At 48.7% G+C, this 20,169-nt stretch overlaps 1 protein-coding gene across 1 annotated transcript in view; it reads left to right on the forward strand.

Annotated features, from left to right (window-relative positions):
* Positions 1-20,169, forward strand: part of LOC147102984 (ran GTPase-activating protein 1-like) — a 734,758-nt gene that overhangs the window by 516,140 nt on the left and 198,449 nt on the right. Inside the window, exon 6 of the mRNA XM_085964117.1 lies at positions 10,701-10,859. Coding sequence (XP_085820243.1) covers positions 10,701-10,859 — 159 coding nt within the window. The remainder of the gene's footprint in view (positions 1-10,700; positions 10,860-20,169) is intronic.

The following is a 20,169-nucleotide window of genomic DNA, read 5'->3' on the forward strand; positions in this document are numbered from 1 at the left end:
AAGAGCTACAGTTGAAGGAGGCCGCTGGAGGAGGACAGAGGACATTTCGGGGGAGGAGTTTGATGGTAGGGCCCAAGACAGCTGAAGGCTCACCCACCAGGGCTGTAGCCACAATCCACCCCACGTGCCTAAATTCAAAATGCCCATCCTGGAAAATACCCAGCTGTGATACTTAGCAGGAAGTTTTATAAAGTCCTGCCCACATAGCGTGGGAGGGAGCTGGCGGTGGCTAGGCTCAGGATCACAAGCTAAATACAGACGAGGAAGGTCATTCAACTCCTCCACCCACCCTGCCACATCCCCTCCTCACCCAGCACAGCATCCAATTGTTCCCTAAGTTATTACGGGGGGTTTCTGTCCCAAAGTTGGATACAAATATGTCCAAAAGGGGGATTTTTCCTCATTCTTTCAACATCCACACTCACAATAGGAATTCCCTCCGTCCCTTAGAGGTAGTTCACTCCTAGGGACACTGTCCCTTTAAAGCTTCAGGTCAGATGATCTTTCCCTAGCTTTGCTGACCCATATCCTGCGGTAGCTCCTCCAGTCTCTGCCACAGAAACAGCAGCGAGACGGGCCCTCAGGCTAATTTCAGTGTAGACTAAATGAATCAGCTTGACTGCAAAGTGTTAGTGCCAGCATGAAGTATATAAATCACCTGTCTGTTTCGTATGTGGAATCTGAAATTCTTCTAAAGGATGAGAAGACTACCGAAAGTAAGGGACCTCTCATATTTCCTAAATGTATATTATATTCTAAGGGCTAGATTTTCAGTCGCTTGCGCCAGCAGTTAGCGCCTTAAGAGAAGTGATTTCCGGGCGCTATGCGTGTAGCGCCCGGGCGCAGCGCAGTTTGCGCCCCGCCCCAAATTAAGTTGCCCGTTAGCGCCGGCGCAAAGTTTAGCGCCCGCCCGGATGCGCGCGCAGAAAATGACGTCACATCCTCGTGCAACGCCCTTTGGCCGCCCCGATTCCAAACTTCAGTCAGACCGCCCCATTGTGCGGTGGGCGGCCGGAGCGTTTGGAAAAAGGAACGCAACACAACCAGTGCGGGCCCCGGGGGGCGCTAATTAAAGGGAACGTCCTCTCCAGTATAAAGGCCAGCCTTTTTTCAGAAAACAGTCTTGTGCAACGCATTTCTGGAGACACAACAAGGAGGATAGCTAACTGGTTTCAAGCAGCAAGAGCCAGGTATTTTTGGACTCAGGCCATAGCGCTGCAAGTGGCCATTTGGAAATTTGAGTGTTTGCCAGGATTTGATGGGGCCTGCATGGGGTGCCAACGCGGAGCTGCAGCTCCATGTCCGTAGGGCTCGCAAACACATTGTGAGAGGGGCAGCCCTGGCTAGAGGCAGAGGGGGCTACAGGCGTCGGCCACGTAGGCCTTACCCAGTCAGGCTATACCGCCAGCAGCGCTCCTACCTAAACATGAGTGCCGCGCGATGTGTTAAAAGGCTCTGATTCCGAAAGGAGGTGATTGCAGAGATCTGCCACCTGCTTCACCGAGATCTGCGGCCAAAGCTCAGGTGCAGGACGTCTCTGTCGGTGGAAGTGAAGGTGACGGTGGCATTGAACTTCTATGCCACCGGCTCCTTCCAATACGCTGCTGGGGACATAGCAAACATCTCCCAGTATGGCGCGCATCGCTGCATCCGCCAGGTGACCGAAGCACTGTTCAGAAGGAGAAGCCAATTCATCTCCTTCCCCATGGCCCTCGAGAGCCAGCATCAGCGCGCATTGGGATTTGCCAGACTCGGGGAATTCCCCTTGGTGCAGGGCGCCATTGACTGTACGCATGTGGCTTTGCGGGCCCCTCTGGAGCATGGCGAGCAGTATCGCAACAGGAAGGGCTACCATTCTCTGAATGTGCAGCTGGTATGTGACCACAAGCAGCGCATCATGGCAGTCAATGCCAGCTTCCCAGGCAGCAGCCACGATGCCTTTATCCTGCGGCAGAGTACTGTGCATGACATGTTCCAGGCACAGCCTCCCCCAAGAGGATGGCTCATCGGGGACAAAGGCTATCCTTTGTGCACCTGGCTCATGACCCCGCTCCGCGCGCCCAGGACCGCTGCTGAAGAGGCCTACAACGAGAGCCATCAAACCACCCGCAACATCATCGAGCTAACTATTGGGGTCCTCAAGCAGCGGTTCCGCTGCCTTGATCGCTCCGGAGGAGCTCTCCAGTATTCGCCGGACCGGGTCTCCCAATTTGTGGTGGTTTGCTGCATGCTACACAACCTGGCTATCCGCAGGACTCAGGCACTGCCACCTGACGTTGGACCTGCACCTCAGGAGGAGGAGCAGGAGGAGCATGAGGAGGAGGAGGAGGAGGAGGAGCAGGAGTACGTTCCCAGGAGGGAGCGACCAGGGCCAAGGGCCGCACGACGCCACCTTATTACACGGTACTTCTGAGCCCCCTGTCAGGGAATGGCCAGGGGCCATGAGGGAAGATGAATGCAGCCGTTCCGCAAGCCCTCAGCCGGCGAAGCCAACAAACACTAAGAAGAACAACCATGGAGACTGCATGAATAAAGATAATTTTTTATTGCACAAAAATGAAAAGCCCTTCCCACATGAATCCCCAAAAACAATAAACGGGCCCCACAAAAAGCCCAACAAACGACTCACTCCCACAAACTGGGGAGGAGTCACTCCACCTTTCTTCAAACCGGGCCTCAACGTCGGCCTAACGCAAAAAATAAGCCCTCCAACAACACAACCATGGGCAAAATAAAGATGGCCACCACCATATTAAAGGAAAGCTGCCCACACCCTCTACTGAGTGGCCCGCGAGGGCGAGACCTTGGCCAGCCTTTTGCCTCCCCTGCCCGGCCTGCTGCTCCTTCGCAAGCTCTGCCCAGTGGCTGCTGCGAGGCTGGGGGAAGGCGCCTGAGGCTCAGATGCCCTTCCGCCAGATGCCGCTGGGGGGCGGCCTACACGGCGTTTGGGCCTCGAGGGGCCGTCTGCTGAGTGGCGCACCTGAGCCTGGCCACCATCAGCTGCAGCCGCTTGCCCTTGACGCCCCAGTGGGGGAATGGCGGCGACGGATGGCGCAATGTGGGCCAGCTGGCATCTGGGATGCGCTGGCTGGTGCTGTGGCGCGGTGGCACTCGGCCGGGCCCGCACTGCAGGATCCGCAACAATCAGCCGAGGGGCGGCTTGCTGGGATGGTCCAGCGCGGCGGCTGCCCTGGCGATGCCTGCCTGAGACAGCGCGTGTGGCAGCAGTGAGTGCCCCTGTGGTCCTGGTGTGCGCGCGCATCACAGCCGCCAGGGTCTTGACGGCATCAGTCAGCATGCGGCCACTCGCGGCAGTTGCTGCCCCGAACTCGCGCACACTGGTCGCCAGCGACTCGATGGCCTCAGGCATGCGCCCCACCACGCTCATGAGCTCCGTGTGGCGCCGGTCCGAGTCCTCGGCCATCTTATCCAGCTTCCGCACCTCCTCCGAAGTGAAGGTGTCCGGACTGGAGTCGCGACTCTCCCGCTGGGGAGGAGGGGGCCGAACTAGGGGACCCTTGCCGCGTTGGTGGCGGCGAGTGTGCCGAGCAGCAGCACTCCCCTCTGATCCTTCCCCCCTTTGGGGGGAAGGCCGCGGGCCACGCGCACGGCTGCTGGGTGGCTGGACGCCACTGGTCCCAGAAGCTGCATTGCCCTGCGACAGTTCCTCCAGGCACTCGTCCAGTGAGGAGGTGTCAAGCATTTCCTCCTCTCCTGCGGGACGTGACTGTTCCCCCGAAGGTCTGGCTTGCTCCTCCTCCTCCTCCTGGTCGGAGGTGCTGTCACTGGCAGCTTCAGGGTCCTGGTCGTCACCAGCTGAAAGCAGGAATGCACAAGAGTAGCTTCAGAGTGAGGAGACGGCGTCAGCGAGGGAGTTAGGACTGGTGGCATTCAGCGCATTGGTGGGACAGTGGCAAAGGAGGTAGCTCGGATGGGCCAGTGCGACGCGAGAGGGCCAAAAGGCGAGGTCCTTACCATTGCTGGGCAGTGGAGGGTCGGATACACCGCACGCTGTGGGGACAATCACACGGGCTCCCATGAGCACACACACGCGCTCCTCCAGCCGAGTGAGCTTCTGCAGCTTGGCGCGGCCACCCCTGGCACGGGCCTGGCGATTAAACGCTACTTTAGCCTGCAAGAGAAAGGACGGGCTGTAAGTGCGCAGTGAAGCCCTGATGTAGTGTGCACTGCCTCCCATGGTGGAATAGCTTGGACAGAGTGAAGCCCTGATGTAGAGTGCACTGCCTCCCATGGTAGAATAGCTTGGACAGAGTGAAGCCCTGATGTAGTGTGCACTGCCTCCCATGGTGGAATAGCTTGGCCAAAGTGTAGAGTGCCGAATGGCCATTTGATGCTCATGACTGTCCCAATGCTGCTGGCTGAGGGCTGGCCAATAGGACTTTCAGCTCCCTTTGCCCATCATGTCAGGTGTACATGCAAGAATGAGGAGGAGACTGGAAAGGCTACTCACCTTCACAATCCTGGTCAGATCGTTGTATTTTTTACGACATTGTTTGTGGGTCCTGGGGGCATCGCCGGTGAACGTCACCCTCTGGGCGACCTGCTTCCAGGCTTTGGTGTAGTCGTGGTGGGTTGGATTCCTCCCACTCTCTGGAAACAAGATCTTGCGCCTCACCTCCAGAGCTGTGACCATTATGTCCAGATCACCCTCTGAGAAGCGCAGGGCACGCTGACGGGCCTTCTCTGGCATTGCCATGACTCCCTGGGGCTGAGCAGCAGTGTTGAGGCCTCTTTGCAAGGCTGCAGTGTGCAGGGCGTGGCAGCAGACCAATTCGTCCTTTCCCCCTTTAACAGCTGGTCGGCACCACGGGGTCTGCTGTCAGTGCAAAAATGACCGCACCCGCGCTGCGCCCCGTCTGGGCGCTATCCCTCTGGACCGCCGGCTTAGCGCCTAAAGGTAGGAGTGGAATGCCTCTTTTAGCGCTCCACCACTCTCTTAGGGCGAAGCCACTGAATTTCCGGCAACGGGGCGCTACTTTGGGGCGGGCACTAACTTCGGGCGGGCGCTAATGTTAGCGCCCCAAAACTGTCTATACTGAAAATCTAGCCCTAAGACTTTCCAACCTGCACTTTGAATATCGTTCCCTCAAAACAAAGTCTGGGAGCTTGGCCAGGAAGGATGTGCCCTTGTGAAAATCTGCTGGCTGTGACTGACTAGGTTGTTTTCATCTAAGTCCTCCTCAGCTCTGTTGGCAATGATTAGTTCCATTATAAATGACTAAAACAAATGAGTGTTGTTACCTGGATTCATTTAATTGCCTTCCTCAAACCATTGGGACTTTGCCTTTATTCAACTAGGACAACGACTTCAATTGATGGTGCCCTTAACGTAGAAAAATGTCCCAATGCTCTTCACAGAGGCATAATCACAAAAAACAAATGAATGGTGTGCCAAAGAAGGGGGTATCAAGAGGGGTGACCTCAAGCTTTATAAGAACATAAGAACATAAGAAATAGGAGCAGGAGTAGGCCAATCGGCCCCTCGAGCCTGCTCCACCATTCAATAAGATCATGGCTGATCTGATCCTAACCTCAAATCTTCTATCACTCTCCATCCCACCCGAACCCATGTGATCTCCCGGGAGAGGCGAAAAACCAGATAAAAAACCCAATGGCCAATTTGGGAGAAAAAAATCTGGGAAATTCCTCTCCGACCCATCTAAGCGATCGAAACTCGTCCAGGAGATCACTCTGTCCCTATATTTTCTACAGTACTTACCTTCTGTAAAGGCGATCTCCACTCCAGCCAGGAACAGGAATAAAACCATCTCCTGAAATCTAACACAGAATTAGAACACAGTAGGAGCAGAACAAGGCTACACGGCCCCTGGGCCCGCTCCACTACCCACAGGGCCATGACCATTCCAAACCTAGACTCATGTCCAATTTCCTGCCCGCTCCCCGTAACCCTTAATTCCCTTTACTTCTAGGAAACTATCTATTTCTGTTTTAAATTTATTTAATGATGTAGCTTCCACAGCTTTCTGGGGCAGCAAATTCCACAAACCTACCATCCTCTGAGTGAAGAAGTTTCTCCTCATCTCAGTTTTGAAAGAGCAGCCCCTTATTCCAAGATTATGCCCCCTAGTTCTAGTTTCACCCATCATTGGGAACATCCTCACCGCATCCACCCGATCAAGCCCCTTCACAATCTTATATGTTTCAATAAGATCGCCCTCATTCTTCTGAATTCCAATGAGTAGAGTCCCAATCTACTCAACCTCTCCTCATATGACCACCCCCTCATCCCCGGGATTAACCGAGTGAACCTTCTTTGTACTGACTCGAGAGCAAGTATATCTTTTCTTAAGTATGGACACCAAAACTGTATGCAGTATTCCAAACCATTTTTAACAAGGGCCAGAGGGGTTCAGGGAGTGAATTCCAGAGTGCGGGGCCTGACTTCCTCAGGACTGTCCCTAGGCCTTTTCCCTAGTTGTGTTTGCTACCCTCGATTATATAGTCCATCCCTGGGGATTAATTGGTTTTGAGCCCTTTAAGCCTGTCAATATCTCCATGTAATTGATAGAAAAGCCATTGAGTTTTGCTCTGGAACCTATGATAGGTCCCATGCCACGCATGCCTTCTCCAGTGAATACTTCCAGGAAAGTAATCATTCAATATGTTAACTATTTTTAGTTCATCTTCAGTTTTAACTCCATTTCCTTCCTTAAGGGATTGCAGTTCTCCACTGATCACCCTCTTTCTGTTATATTTCTAAAAAATAATTTTTTGCTCTTGGCTTTGTTTCTATAACAACGCTCATTGCTAATTCCTCCTTTGCCCCTCTGACTGTCTTTTTAAAAATATATGTTGGAGGGGCCTGGACTCTTACCAGTTGTCCCTTCGCTCCCTCCCTACAGGCTTACGTACTGCTTTTCATATAGCCTTAGAGCTACTGCCTTTAATCCAGCCCTTATTACATATTTATCCTGCGTACTCAGTAATATGCTCTTAAAGGTTATCCATTCATCCTCGACTGAAGTTTTCTTAAGTACAAGGGACACGAGAACAGGAGGAGGCCGTTTGGCCAATTGAACCTGCTCCATCATTTTTATTAGCCGTGACAGATCTAGTTTTCAATCCTCAATTTCTAACACTTTCTGCATAGCCCTTAATACTCTTAGTTCCTGAGTATTTATCTCCCTTTTAAACACCTCAATTAATTTTTTGCTTCCCTGCACTTCTGAAGCAGTACATTGCACATCCTCACAACCTTTAATGTGAGGAAGTTTTTCCTGGAATCACTTTTAATCTAAGATGATGAAACCCATCCTTTTTGATCACCTTTTTATCTGTGAGTTCATTTCTGTACCTACGATCAGAACTTAGGAACCAAAATCCTTCTGTATATCTAATCCTCCGCCCCCTCTCAGGGTTTCTCTGTTGAGATTATTCTCCCATCTGCAATTTTTACAACCAAAGTTAATACCTCACACTTTGTTGTGTTAAACTGTATCTGCCATCAGGCTGCCTCACCACTTAATCGATGTCTATTTGCAACTTTCTTTTCCACTCAGTCATTTGCACACAGGTTTATCTCTTTTAAAGTTGTATACCTGAGTACTAATTTACAGTTAAACCGGAACTGCAAACCAATATTCAAGTACAGGAACATACAACCAGGAGTAGGCCATTTAGCCCCTCAAGCCTGTTCTGCCATTCAATGAGATCATGACTGATCTGCGACCTAATTCGATATAGCCACCTTTGCCCCATACCACTTAATACCTTTGGTTAACAAAAATCTATCAATCTCAGATTTAAAATTAACAATTGACCCAGTATCAATTGCCCTTTGTGAGTAGAAATGTTTCCTAACTTCACTCCTGAATGGTCTGGCTCTAATTTTTAGACTATGCTCCTTAAACCTAGACTCCTCAACCAGCGGAAATAGTTTCCCTCTATCTAGCCTATCAGTTCCCCTTAATATCTTGAAAACTTCGATCAGATCACCCCTTAACCTTCTAAATTCCAGGGAATACAACCCTAGTTTGTGTAATCTCACCACGTAATTTAGCCTATGGTGGCCAGGTATCATTCTGGTAAACCTACGCTGCACTCCCTCCAAGGCCAATATATCCTTCCTAAGGTGTGGGGCCCAGAACTGCTCACAGTGCTCCAGGTGTGGTCTAACCAGGGTTTTGTATAGCTGCAGCATAACTTCTACCCCCTTGTATTCTAGTCCTCCAGATATAAAGGCCAGCATTCCATTAGCCTTTTTGATTATTTTCTGTACCTGTTCATGACATTTTAATGATCTCTGTACCTAGACCCTCAAGTCTCTTTGGACCTCCACTGTTTCTAGCGTTTCACCATTTAGAAAGTACCCTGTTCGATCCTTTTTAGTCCAAAGTGGATGACCTCACACTTGCCTACATTGAAATCCATTTGCCATTTTGCCCACTCACTTAATCTATTAATATCTCTTTGTAATTTTGCGCTGCTATCTACACTGCTTATAATGTCACAATTATCCTGCAACAATAATTCTGTTGAAACAGTAACTGCAATTCACAGTAATTCATTGTATGTGGGGAAAGAGGGAGCTGTTCTGTTGAGACGGGCAGTATCCTGGCGAATCGAATAACTAGAGCAGTAGACAGGGCTTTAAACTAATGAAGGGGTGGGGGGTGGGAGGATTCAGGAAATAGTTAACTTAAAAGCAGCAAGAGAACTGTCAAGATTCTAGAGCAGAGTAGAGTTTTGAGTAAAAATAAGCAGAGTGGGTCAGGAAGGGACAGAGAGAGTAACAAAGGTAATAGGGCATCAGTGACTAAGGTGACATCAGGGGAAAATAGAAAAAAGTCAAAGTTAAGGGCACTATATCTGAATGTGTGAAGCATGCGCAACAAAATAGATGAATTAATAGCTCAGATAGAAATGAATAGGTTTGATCTAATAGCCATAACGGAGACGTGGTTGCAAAATGGCCAAGGTTGGGAACTAAATATTCCAGGATACTTAACTTTTAGAAGAGATAGGCAAAATGGAAAAGGAGGAGGGGCAGCCCTGATAATAAAGGATGGGATAAAGACAGTAGAGAGAAAGGATCTTAGCTCTGAAAATCAAGAAGTAGAATCAGTTTGGGTGGAGCTAAGAAACAGCAAGGGGCAGAAAACATTGGTGGGAGTTGTTTATAGGCCCCCAAACAGTAGTTGTAATGTAGGGCAGATTATAAATCAGGAAATTAGAGGCGCATGTAACAAGGGTAATACAATAATCCCGGGGAATTGTGTATAGACTGGGCAAACCAAATTTGCAGTAATAGAGTGGAGGACAAATTCATGGAATGTATGCAAGATAGTTTTCTAGATCAGTATGTTGAAGAACTAACGAGGGAACAGGCTATTTTAGATCCAGTATTGTGCAATGAGAAAGGGTTAATTAATAACCTTGTAGTGAAGAGGCATTTAGGGAAGAGTGACCATAATATGATAGAATTTTATATTGAGTTTGAAAGTGATTTAGTTAAATCCAAAACTAGGGTCTTCAATCTAAGTAGGCTAAGGTAGATTGGGAAACTACATTAAAAGGTATGACGGCCCCTATAACCGGCTGTGAGGCCCATTCAAATTTCCACACATAAGCGGTTTTTCCAGTCAAAAGCCGTTGAGCCGGCTGTGTGGGACTTCCAGACAGCCATGCAGCTTAAAGGGAACATTGCTTAGGAGCAAGAACTTGTCTGATTACTTGTCCATAGTAAACCAGGACACTGAGCACAATATTTGCCCTCTGACTGGGATCAAACCTGGCCAGGACCTGGTATAGATATACTTCAGTAAAATACTCCATCGGGGGAAGGGGGTCTCTCATGTTCTTGTCGTTGCAGATTGCCAAATTTCTGATGGGAGAATTACACAATTAAGAATTCTGCCCTAAAACGACTTGTGGTGTCAGCCGTGACTCAGTGGGCAGCACGCCCACCTCTGAGTTAGATGGTGATGTGCTCAATCCCCACTGCAGAGACTTGAGCACAAAACCTAAGCTGACACTTACTGAGGGAGTGCTGCACTGTCAGAGGTGCCGTCTTTCGGAATCGAAGCCCCATCTGTCCCCTCAAGTGGACATAAGAGATCCCACGGCCACTATTGGAAGAAGAGCAGGGGAGTTCTCCCCGGTGTCCTGCAGCCAATATTTATCCCTCAATCAACATCATTAAAACAGATTATCTGGTCATTTATCTTGATGCTGTTTGTGGGAGCTTGCTGTGCCCAGATTGGCTGCCGCGTTTCCTACATTACAACAGTGACTACACTTCAAAAGTACTTCATTGGCTGTAAAGTGCTTTGGGGCATCCTGAGGTCGTGAAAGGCACTATATAAATGCAAATTTTCTCTTAACTGTGGAAGTCGATTAAAATCTGTTTCTTACAGATTTCTCTTGTGGAATTTAATCAATGGCGCCGCATCTGATAAGACTGGTTAAACATCATGTCTCATTTATATTGACTCTGGGAGAGCTGCCCTTTCAAACTGGGTTCTAGCAGATCACCAGTGATTGATTGCATGCCTGTTAGAAACCACTTTGCAATAAGATCAACATATATGTACTGTCATTCACAAAGCCAGAACTGCGGGCTCCCTGGCGTGCATATAACACTATAAATGGTGCATGATTTAATGTCTCTCTGCTGCAGGGCACTTTGAAATGTTTCTGTTTGGCCCTTTTTTTTTTAGCTTATTGGAACTTTGGAGGAAGTACAGATGCCACAGAACGGAATTACCCACGTGGGCATCAGCGCTCTGGCCAGGGCTTTCACAAAGAACGCCAACCTCCGGGTCCTCAACCTCAACGACAACACCTTCACTGAAACAGGGGCCGTCTCCATGGCAGAGGTATATGTGTGCATATGGGGAAATACCCAGGGGGAGACCTGCTCCTTTCTCCGCTCCACCTCCAGTGTTGCTATGGAGGGGCACTTAGTGGAACCCCTGAGAGTGAAGAAAGGAGGAGAGAGTGAAAATCAGGAACAGAGTGGTCAGTGGTCTTGCATAGTATTTACAGCACACAAACAGGCCATTCAGCCCAGTGTTTATGCTCCACACGAGCCTCCTCCCACCCCTATCCTAACCCTGTCAGTATATCCTTCTATTCCTGTCTCCCTCATGTGTTTATCGAGCTTCCCCTTAAATGTATCGATGCTATTCACCTCATCCACTCCCTGTGGCAGCGAGTTCCACATTCTCACCACTCTCTGGGTAAAGAAGTTTCTCCTGTATTCCCTATTGGATTTGGCAGAGATCTGGAGCAGGACAAACCCATCCCGGGATGGGAAGGAGTGAAAATGTTTACCTATTAGCCATTAGTTTCTACCTAACAGTTGGGGTTGTGATGACTAATAACCCATTGCCTTGTAACCCCCCCCCTCCCTTCACACACAAGGCCCCACTTCTAATCCACGTGAAATGACCCGGATAACACGGATTCTGGAATGTTTGAATAATGCCTGTGTATAGAGGATCGTAAATGATAGCGTTCAGGTGGTTGAATGATGGAAAGCAGACAGATTTACCTGCAGCAGGATCTGCTCCTTACTTAAAGGTCTTCTTAGGAAATTGCAACATTATTTGTTTCTGCCTCATGTTCCGCAATGGAAAGATGTGTGAATGGGTCGTTTGTGATCTCTCGGGAGACTCAGCAACAACAGCCTGTATCCATACAGCGCCTTCAATGTAGAAAAACATCCCAAGACGCTTCACAGAGGCGTGAGGAAGAAATGGACACTGACCCAAGGGAAGAAGACATGCGAGGATCAAAGAGGTGGGTTTTCAGGAGCATCTTAAAGGAGGAGGGGGAAATGGAGAGGCGGAGGGGGTTAGGGAGGGAATTCCAGAGAGTGGGGCCTAGGCAGCTGAAGGGACGGCCACCAATGGTGAAGCGATGACAGCGAAGAAGTACAAGAAGGAGTCAGAGGAATGATGGGTTCTAAGGGGCTTGTAGGGCTGGAGGAGGTTACAGAGATAGGGAGGAGCGAGGTCACAAAAGGATTTCAACACAAAAATTTTAAATTTGAGGTGCTGAGAGGCCAGGAGCCAATGTAGGCCAGAGGACAGGTTTAGTGGACAAGCGCGATTTGGTGCAGCATAGGACACGGGCAGCAGAGCTTTGGATGAGCTGAAGTTTATGGATGGTGGTTGGTGGGAGGCCGGCCAGGATTGTGTTGGAATAGTCAAGTCTGGAGGTAACAAAGGCATGGATGAGGATTTCAGTGGCAGGTGGGCTGAGGCAGTGGTGGAAGCGGGTCATCATACAGACATGCAAGTAGGCAGTCTTTGTGGTGTCGCTCAGCTCGGGGTTAAACATGATGCTGATGTTGCAAACAGACTGGTTCAGACTGATGAGTTTGTGGAGGAGGATGGAGTTGATGACGAGTGCACAGAGGTTGTGGCACTAAGCACTGGTTCAGGACTGGCACCTGTTTAGAATGATACAGGACTGATTTACTAAAAGCAATTGCAATTGTTTGTGAAGACTGGCGTGTATTTAGAAAGAAAGAACAAACTTGTATTTATATAGCTCCTTTCACATCCCAAAACGATTCGCAGTCAATGAAGCACAGCTGTGAGGATTGAGTTATTCCACTAGCCCTGCGTCTCTCTCTTTACCTAGCAAGCTTCATATCACCTGCACTCACTGCAATCTGAATGATAGTTAGCAATTACCTGACTGCCTGCGAACGTTTTACATCTTTCTTGTCAGTGGTTGCGGTCATAACTGCAGCCGTGCCAAACCAGAGCAGTATGAGGCCATCAACAATCATAGAGCTGTAGAATGGTACAGCACAAACCAGCCTTTCGGTCCCTGGAGGCTGCGCTGCTGTCTTTCCCCAAATGAACCACCTAGCTGAACCCCATTCTCCTGCTCGCTGCCCCATACCCTGCACTATTCCTGTTCAAGGCCATCTTTGCATTAGATGACCTTGATGACCAAAAGGCCAGGGGCTAGATTTTCAGTTGCTTGCGCCAGCAGTTAGCGCCTTAAGAGAAGTGATTTTCGGGCGCTATGCGTGTAGCGCCCAGGCGCAGCGCAGTTTGCGCCCCGCCCCAAATTAAGTTGCCCGTTAGCGCCGGCGCAAAGTTTAGCGGCCGCCCGGATGCGCGCGCAGAAAATGACGTCACATCCTCGTGCAACGCCCTTTGGCCGCCCCAAATACAAACTTCAGTTGGACCGCCCCATTGTGCGGCTGGCGTCCAGAGCGTTTGTAAAATGGAACGCAACACACCCTGGGGAGCGCAAATTAAAGGGCACTCCTCTCCTCCCGCACTATAAAAGGCAGTCTGCATGTGTTGTGTGGAAGGATCCAGTGTGTTGTTGTCAACGGTGTATTTTCTTCCTCCTCCTCCTCCTCCTCCTCCTCCTCCTCCTGTTTTCCCCCCCAGACTCTGCCTTTGAAAAAAACACATGCACCCTTCCCCTTTAAGAGCTCACTGGCACCAGAGTATCTGCCGTGCGCTGCGCCCGAGCTCGGGTGTTGCGCTCTGCACCGCCGGCTTAGCGCCTAAAGATAGTAGTGGAACGCCTCTTTTAGCGCTCCACCAACCTCTTAGGGCGAAGCCACTGAATTTCCGGCAGCGGTGCGCTACTTTGGGGTCGGCGCTAAGGTTAGCGCCCCAAAACTGTCCATACTGAAAATCTAGCCCTAGATCTTTACTATCCATGGAAGACAGTAAGAAAGAGTTTGCATTAATACAGCACCTTATCATGTTCTCGGTGCTTCGTATCCAGTGAATTATGTTTGAAATGCAGCCAGTATGTAGGTAATGAAACTGGAATGAGTGACCTCAGACACCTTAAATAATTTTGCTGTAAGTTAATGTGCCGGGAGTCAGTGTGTTGGGCGGATGCAGTAATTACTGCTGCAGTGAAACGTTCATGCTGACATATTAGAAAATCCATTTGTTCACGCACAGAAAATATCAAGAAATTGAGAGTATGCTTTTTAATGCAAAGACCAACACTTGCTCTCACACACACTGGATGCACTCATGTTCACAGCTGAGATATAAATAATTCAAAGTCTTTTTGGTGCTAAGAAAATCTGAATTATATAATCATTTGAATTTAGTGACATTAAATGAAAATTTACTATTGAAAAAAACTTTGGATTAATCACAAAATTTGATTAATCGACTGAACTAAGAGTAGACTGTATACTTACACACTTAACACACCTGCACCGGTTCCGATGTGCACACGTTATGAGGGGTTTTGATAGAGTAGAGAAGGAGAAACTGTTTCCAGTGGCAGGAGGGCCGGTAACCAGAGGACACAGAGTGAAGATAATTGTCAAAAAAGCTAGGGGGATATGATGAAAAAATGTTTACGCAGCGAGTTGTTGTGATCTGGAACGCGCTGCCTGAAAGGGCGGTGGGAGCAGATTCAATAGTAACTTTCAAAAGGGAATTGGATAAATACTAAAAAAGGAAAAAAATTTGCAGGGCTCTGGGGAAAGAGCAGGGGGGAGTGGGACTAATTGGACAGCTGCATGTTCTCATATATGTTTATCTACATGGCTGCATGTAACAGATACACACAGTAGAGGGGGAAAAAAACAGAAAACTGCAAATGCTGAAAATCAGAAATAAAGTAAGAATGTATTTCTCTAATACTCCCCACACCCTCAGGATTTCCCAAGTGCCTCGCAGCCAATGGAGTACTTTGGAAGTGCAAACAATGTTCTTTTTTAGGTAAACACGGCAGCCAATTTTCACACAACAAGATCCAACAAACTGCTCTTGCTCCGATCCACACCATGCTCCCCTTTTCCACCTCATGATTTTGACCACCTCTACTAAATCTCCCCTTAACCTTCTCTGCTCTAAGGAGAACAATCCCAGCTTCTCCAGTCTCTCCATGTAACTGATCTCCCTCATCCCTGGAACCATTCCAGTAAATCTCCTCTGCACCCTCTCCAAGGCCTTGACATCCTTCCTAAAGTGTGGTGCCCAGAATTGGACACAATACTCTAGCTGAGGCCCAACCAGTGATTTACCATAACTTCCTGGCTTTTGTACTCTATGGGCAGGATTTTCATTAGACCGTGGAGTCGGGATCGGAGGCATTGGGGGGGGGGGGGTTAAAATCCCGAAATCAGGGTTCCCGACCCCATCCCGCACCCAAACCCGCCTCCATGCCAGTTTCAAAGGAGGCGGGTACCCGCCCCGCACTGGGACCCGCCTACCCGAGGCAGGAAGGGAATAGTGCCAATTAACTGCCTGTTAACAGGCAGTTAACAGGCAGTTTTTAGCCTAATCCCTATTTTGAAGGTTGAAGTGTGGGATTCCCGATGGCTCCAAACCACGCCAAGTTAGAGCAGGTGGGCCGTTGGGTTGAAGGACTTGGAGGGGTCGCGATGTCGGTGTTCAGGTGAGTGGTGGGTGCATGAGTGCAAAGGTAAGTGTGTTTGGTGTGTCTAAAGTGTGTAAAGAAGTTTAAATTACCTGTACTTACCTTTTCAGCCTTCCTTCCTTTAGGTTCCGGGAGTCCCTCATCTCACCGGCACAGAAAGCAGAATGGCTGCGAACTGTCAAAAGTGACAGCCTGCAGCTTTCTGTGCAGGAGAGATTTCTAACTGAGTCTGTGTAGAAGGACTTGGGTTAGAACTCAGACTGTCAGTGTTTGACAGCTTCAAACAGCTGTGAGACGCTGATATTTCATCTGTCAAAATTTCAGTCTGTGACGTCACCTGTTGCCGGGTGGCCCTTAATTGGCCTGCTGAACCCACTGGGTGGGCTCAACAAGGTCAATCAAGTTAAAATTGCGTGGATTGGCCGCATCTCGATGGAGGCGGGTCCACAACCCCGAAAGTTGTAGTCCCGCCTCTAACCCGACTCCTGAATGAAAGTCTTGCCCGTGGCCTCTGTTTGCAAAGCCCAGGATCCCGTGTGTTTTTTAACAGCCTTCCCAGCTTGTCTCTCCATCTTCAAAGATTTGTGTCTGTGAACCCCCAGGTCTCTCTGTTCCTGCACCCCCCCTTTAAAAATTGTACCATTTAGTTTTTGTTGCCAACTTTGCCAACTATCTTGTCCCTCAACTTTGCGCGGACTCTTCCTGGCTTTTAGCTTTGCTACGGGGAGCTCTGTTCCTCTCGCTGTGAGTGAGAGAGGCTGCAGGAGATGGGAAAGAGGAGCCGTATTCCTGGGGAAGGAGGGCAGACTGCAACAGGAGAAGAACGAAAGGGAAATGGGCACAAGCTGGCAGTATCTGAGCATTGGTAGCAGGAGCCCGAGCGAGAGAATGGGACAATGTATCATTAGCAGAGGGCTGGGAGTCGGGATTGGTACAATCAGCAATCAGCCTTTAATTAAACCTAGAACTATGTCACGTGGGATAGACACATTTCAAAGTGGATGGAAATTTTCCCTAACACTTGGATTTAGTTTACTGTGAGATTTAGAGAATCAGAGGTCATGGATTTGCATACGGGGTCACCACGACTTAGAAGGGTTAGCGGGTAAATCAGTGCCGCCTTTTTCAGAGTAAAAGCCCTAACAATCCATTATTAGATGTTTTCCCACCCAGCAGAAACACCGCTGAAGAGCAGGGGCTAGAAAGTGCTCAGTAATTTCATCATTATTCATCCAAACTCTCAGTTATAGTTTTTGCTATAGGACAGCTTCAAGGTTAGGACAGCAACATGTTAAAGTCAAAATAATAAACTGGGATGAATAGATAAAAATAATTCAATAAACCTTAACTATAACTAATATCCGAGAATGCTGGAAATACTCAGCAGGTCAGGCAGCGTCTGTGGAGAGAGAAACAGAGTTAATGGTTCAGGATGACAGAACTGGAAGATGTTAAGAGATGTAACAGTTTATAAGCAAATACAGAGGCAGAGATAAAACAGGTGCACCATCATCCCATCACTCCTACCCTCCACTCTATCACAGACCTTCCCCTTCCCCCAGCCATTCATTGTAAAACATTGCAACAAGTCTAGAGCACAGCATTAGTATGTACAGACTCACTGGCATTGTACAGAATTAACATTGAGTGCTCCTGACTTTGTATAATTCCCCTCCGAGTCACACACACCATCCTGACTTGGAAATATATCGGCCGTTCCTTCATCGTCGCTGGGTCAAAATCCTGGAACTCCCTCCCTAACAGCACTGTGGGAGTACCTTCACCACACGGACTGCAGCGGTTCAAGGCGGCGGCTCACCACCACCTTCTCGAGGGCGATTAGGGTTGGGCAATAAATGCTGGCCTTGCCAGTGACGCCCACATCCCAAAAACAAATTTTTAAAAATGTTTACTGCAGGGCAAACACAGGTGGCTTAGTTGTACTAATTATTTCCCCTTCCATGTACAGTTTATTATAGAATACTTACTCCATTAAGGAAATTAACATTCCATACAAAAATATTTCGTTTTGGTGCAGTTAGCATTTCATAATTCAATTTTCATGCCTCATTGAAAATTTTAATGAAATGAGGGCACATGGTTAAATAAGTACCTTAATGATGGAGTCGTTGCCTGTTTTCCTGCCGTACACAATGACTGTGCAGAGGCAGATGAGAATTCTTCAAGGTACATTGGAGGTGAGATGGGTGAATAACAACTTTCAGTTATACAGCGCCTTTAACACAGTAATACATCCCAAGGCACTTCACAGGAGCGTTACCAAACAAAGTTTGACACTGAGGAGATATTAGGACAGGTGAGGTAGGCTTTAAGGAGCGTCTTAAAGTTGGAGAGAGAGGTTTAGGGAGGGAATTCCAGAGTTTAGGGCCCAGGCAGCTGAAGGCACGGCCGCCAATGGTGGAGCGATTATAATCGGGGATGCGCAGGAGGCCAGAATTGGAGGAGCGCAGAGATCTCGGTGGGTTGTAGGGCTGGAGGAGGTTACAGAAGTTTAATAGTTGCATTACTGTTTAGTGTTTAAGTTTCCTCCTTTCTCAAAAACAAGAAGAAAGTGTCCTGGGGGCAGGAAATTTGAATGAGGTCCAGCCTACCATCAGCGCCCAGTCTCTGTTTAAACAATGGGCACATTGAGGAACTGTTGGCATCGCAGAGCTGATAATGCCCGTAGTGCTGCTGTGAATCTGGTGCGTCTGTCCCCACCCCCGCAATGCTGCTCTGTCCATACACAGAATGGGCTGGGCTACCACTCCATGAATGTGCAGCTGCTCTATGACCAGAGCAACAGAATTATGCACATGAGCGCCCTGTTATCCTGGCAGCTTCCACGATTGCTTCAGCCCACCGCAGTCAACAGTGCCAGTGTTAATTGTCGAACATGCTGCATTCAGGTGGCAGAATTACACGGTGCTAGTTAATGAGCTGCTGGTTGGGTGAACAGATTGATACACAGAGAATGCCTGCCTGTGATTCTAGAAAGCTCAGCAGTTGGTAAAGTGCAGTGCTGTCTCCCTCTCCGAGTGTGCCCCAAGTTTAATGTGAAGCGCATCGTATGCGACATTGTAAAATGAAGCCATGAGCTGACTCTATCGACTTCTTCCACTCCATTGCAGGATGACTTCAAGGGTGAGCAGCAGCTGGATATCCACCCCTTCTCCCTGCCCCCCCGCCACCCCCCCCCCCCACCACCCTTCCCCTCCCCTCCCCACCCTTCCACCTGGAGCACTCCCAGTGTGCCATGCGTTGGAAGTAGTGAACATTGATTATAATGAATTATCCTCGTATTATTGCAGTGTGAGCAGGGAATGTGACAGGTGCACAAAAAGTAAGAGTCCCAGCACCACTGGGCTAGAAGCTCATTATCTGCCCCATAATGTACCTATTGATGCTAAAGCCCCAAGCTCTTTGATCAAGGGTTAAGTTACGAGGAGAGATTACACAAATTAGGGTTGTATTCTCTAGAATTTAGAAGGTTAAGGGGTGATCTGATCGGAGTTTACAAGATATTAAGGGAGAGACTACAGGGCCAGAACGTCATGCTTGGTACTAAGACAGGAAGAGGTTGAGGGTTGTTGTGCCTCTGAGATCTTATCACCAGCATCTGCTCATGGCTGCCAGAGGGCACACCATGTACCTCTAAGTGTCAGCTGTGGGTCAATGGGTAGCACACTCGCCTCTGAGTCAGAAGGGTCGTGAATTCAAGTCCCACTCCAGAGACTTGAGCACAAAAATCTAGGCTGACACTCCAGTGCAGTACTGAGAGAGCGCTGCACTGTCGGAGGTGCCGTCTTTCAGATGAGACGTTAAACCGAGGCCCCGTCTGCTCTCAGGTGGATGTGAAAGATCCCATGGCACTATTTTGAAGAAGAGCAGGGGAGTTCTCCCCGGTGTCCTGGGGCCAATATTTATCCCTCAATCAACATCACTAAAACAGATTATCTGGTCATTATCACATTGCTGTTTGTGGGAGTTTGCTGTGCTCAGATTGGCTGCTGCATTTCCTACATTACAACAGTGACTACACTTCAAAAAATACTTCACTGGCTGTAAAGCACTTTGAGACATCCGGTGGTCATGAAAGGCGCTATAGAAATGCAAGTCTTTCTTTCTTTCTCTCAGTCAACCATTGGCCCTGCACGTTATGTACATCAGCGGTAGAGATGCCCATCTCTGGGCTAGTTCATCACAGTGTATATGGTGCTATGAGCCTAGCAGTATGCAGCCAGCCAGGTCAAGGTTGTGACCAGCACCTGGAGAAGACCAATACCTACAAGTGAACAGTATTTTTGATTGAAATAACAACAGAATATGCTGGAAATACTCAGCAGGCCAGGCAGCATCCGTGGAGAGAGAAACAGAGTTAACGTTTCAGGTCTGGGACCCTTCATCAGAACTGGAAAAAGCTGGAGATGTGACAGATAATAAGCAGGTGCAGAGGCGGGGGGCGGGGTTAGGAGGGGAGGAAGAAATAGAAAGAACATACTGTACTTTTGTAAGAGGCAGGAAAGATAAAATGTTGCAAATGGGAATGGCAAAAATCATACTGCATGAAAAATGGGGGCAGGGATAATTATCTGAAATTGTTAAACTCAATGTTGAGTCCGGCAGGCTGCAAAGTGCCCAATCGAAAGATGAGGTGCTGTTCCTCGAGCTTACGTTGAGCTTCATTGGAACAATGCAATAGCCCGAGGACAGAGAGATCAGAGTGGGAGTGAAGTGGAGAATTAAAGTGGTAGTACTGTGATGGCTACACTTTCTTTCTCTCCACAAAACAAGCTA

The sequence above is a fragment of the Somniosus microcephalus genome, chromosome 21 (genome assembly GCF_052327205.1).
Source record: "Somniosus microcephalus isolate GS21.2 chromosome 21, FLI_Smic_1.0, whole genome shotgun sequence".
Taxonomy (NCBI): Eukaryota; Metazoa; Chordata; class Chondrichthyes; order Squaliformes; family Somniosidae; genus Somniosus; species Somniosus microcephalus.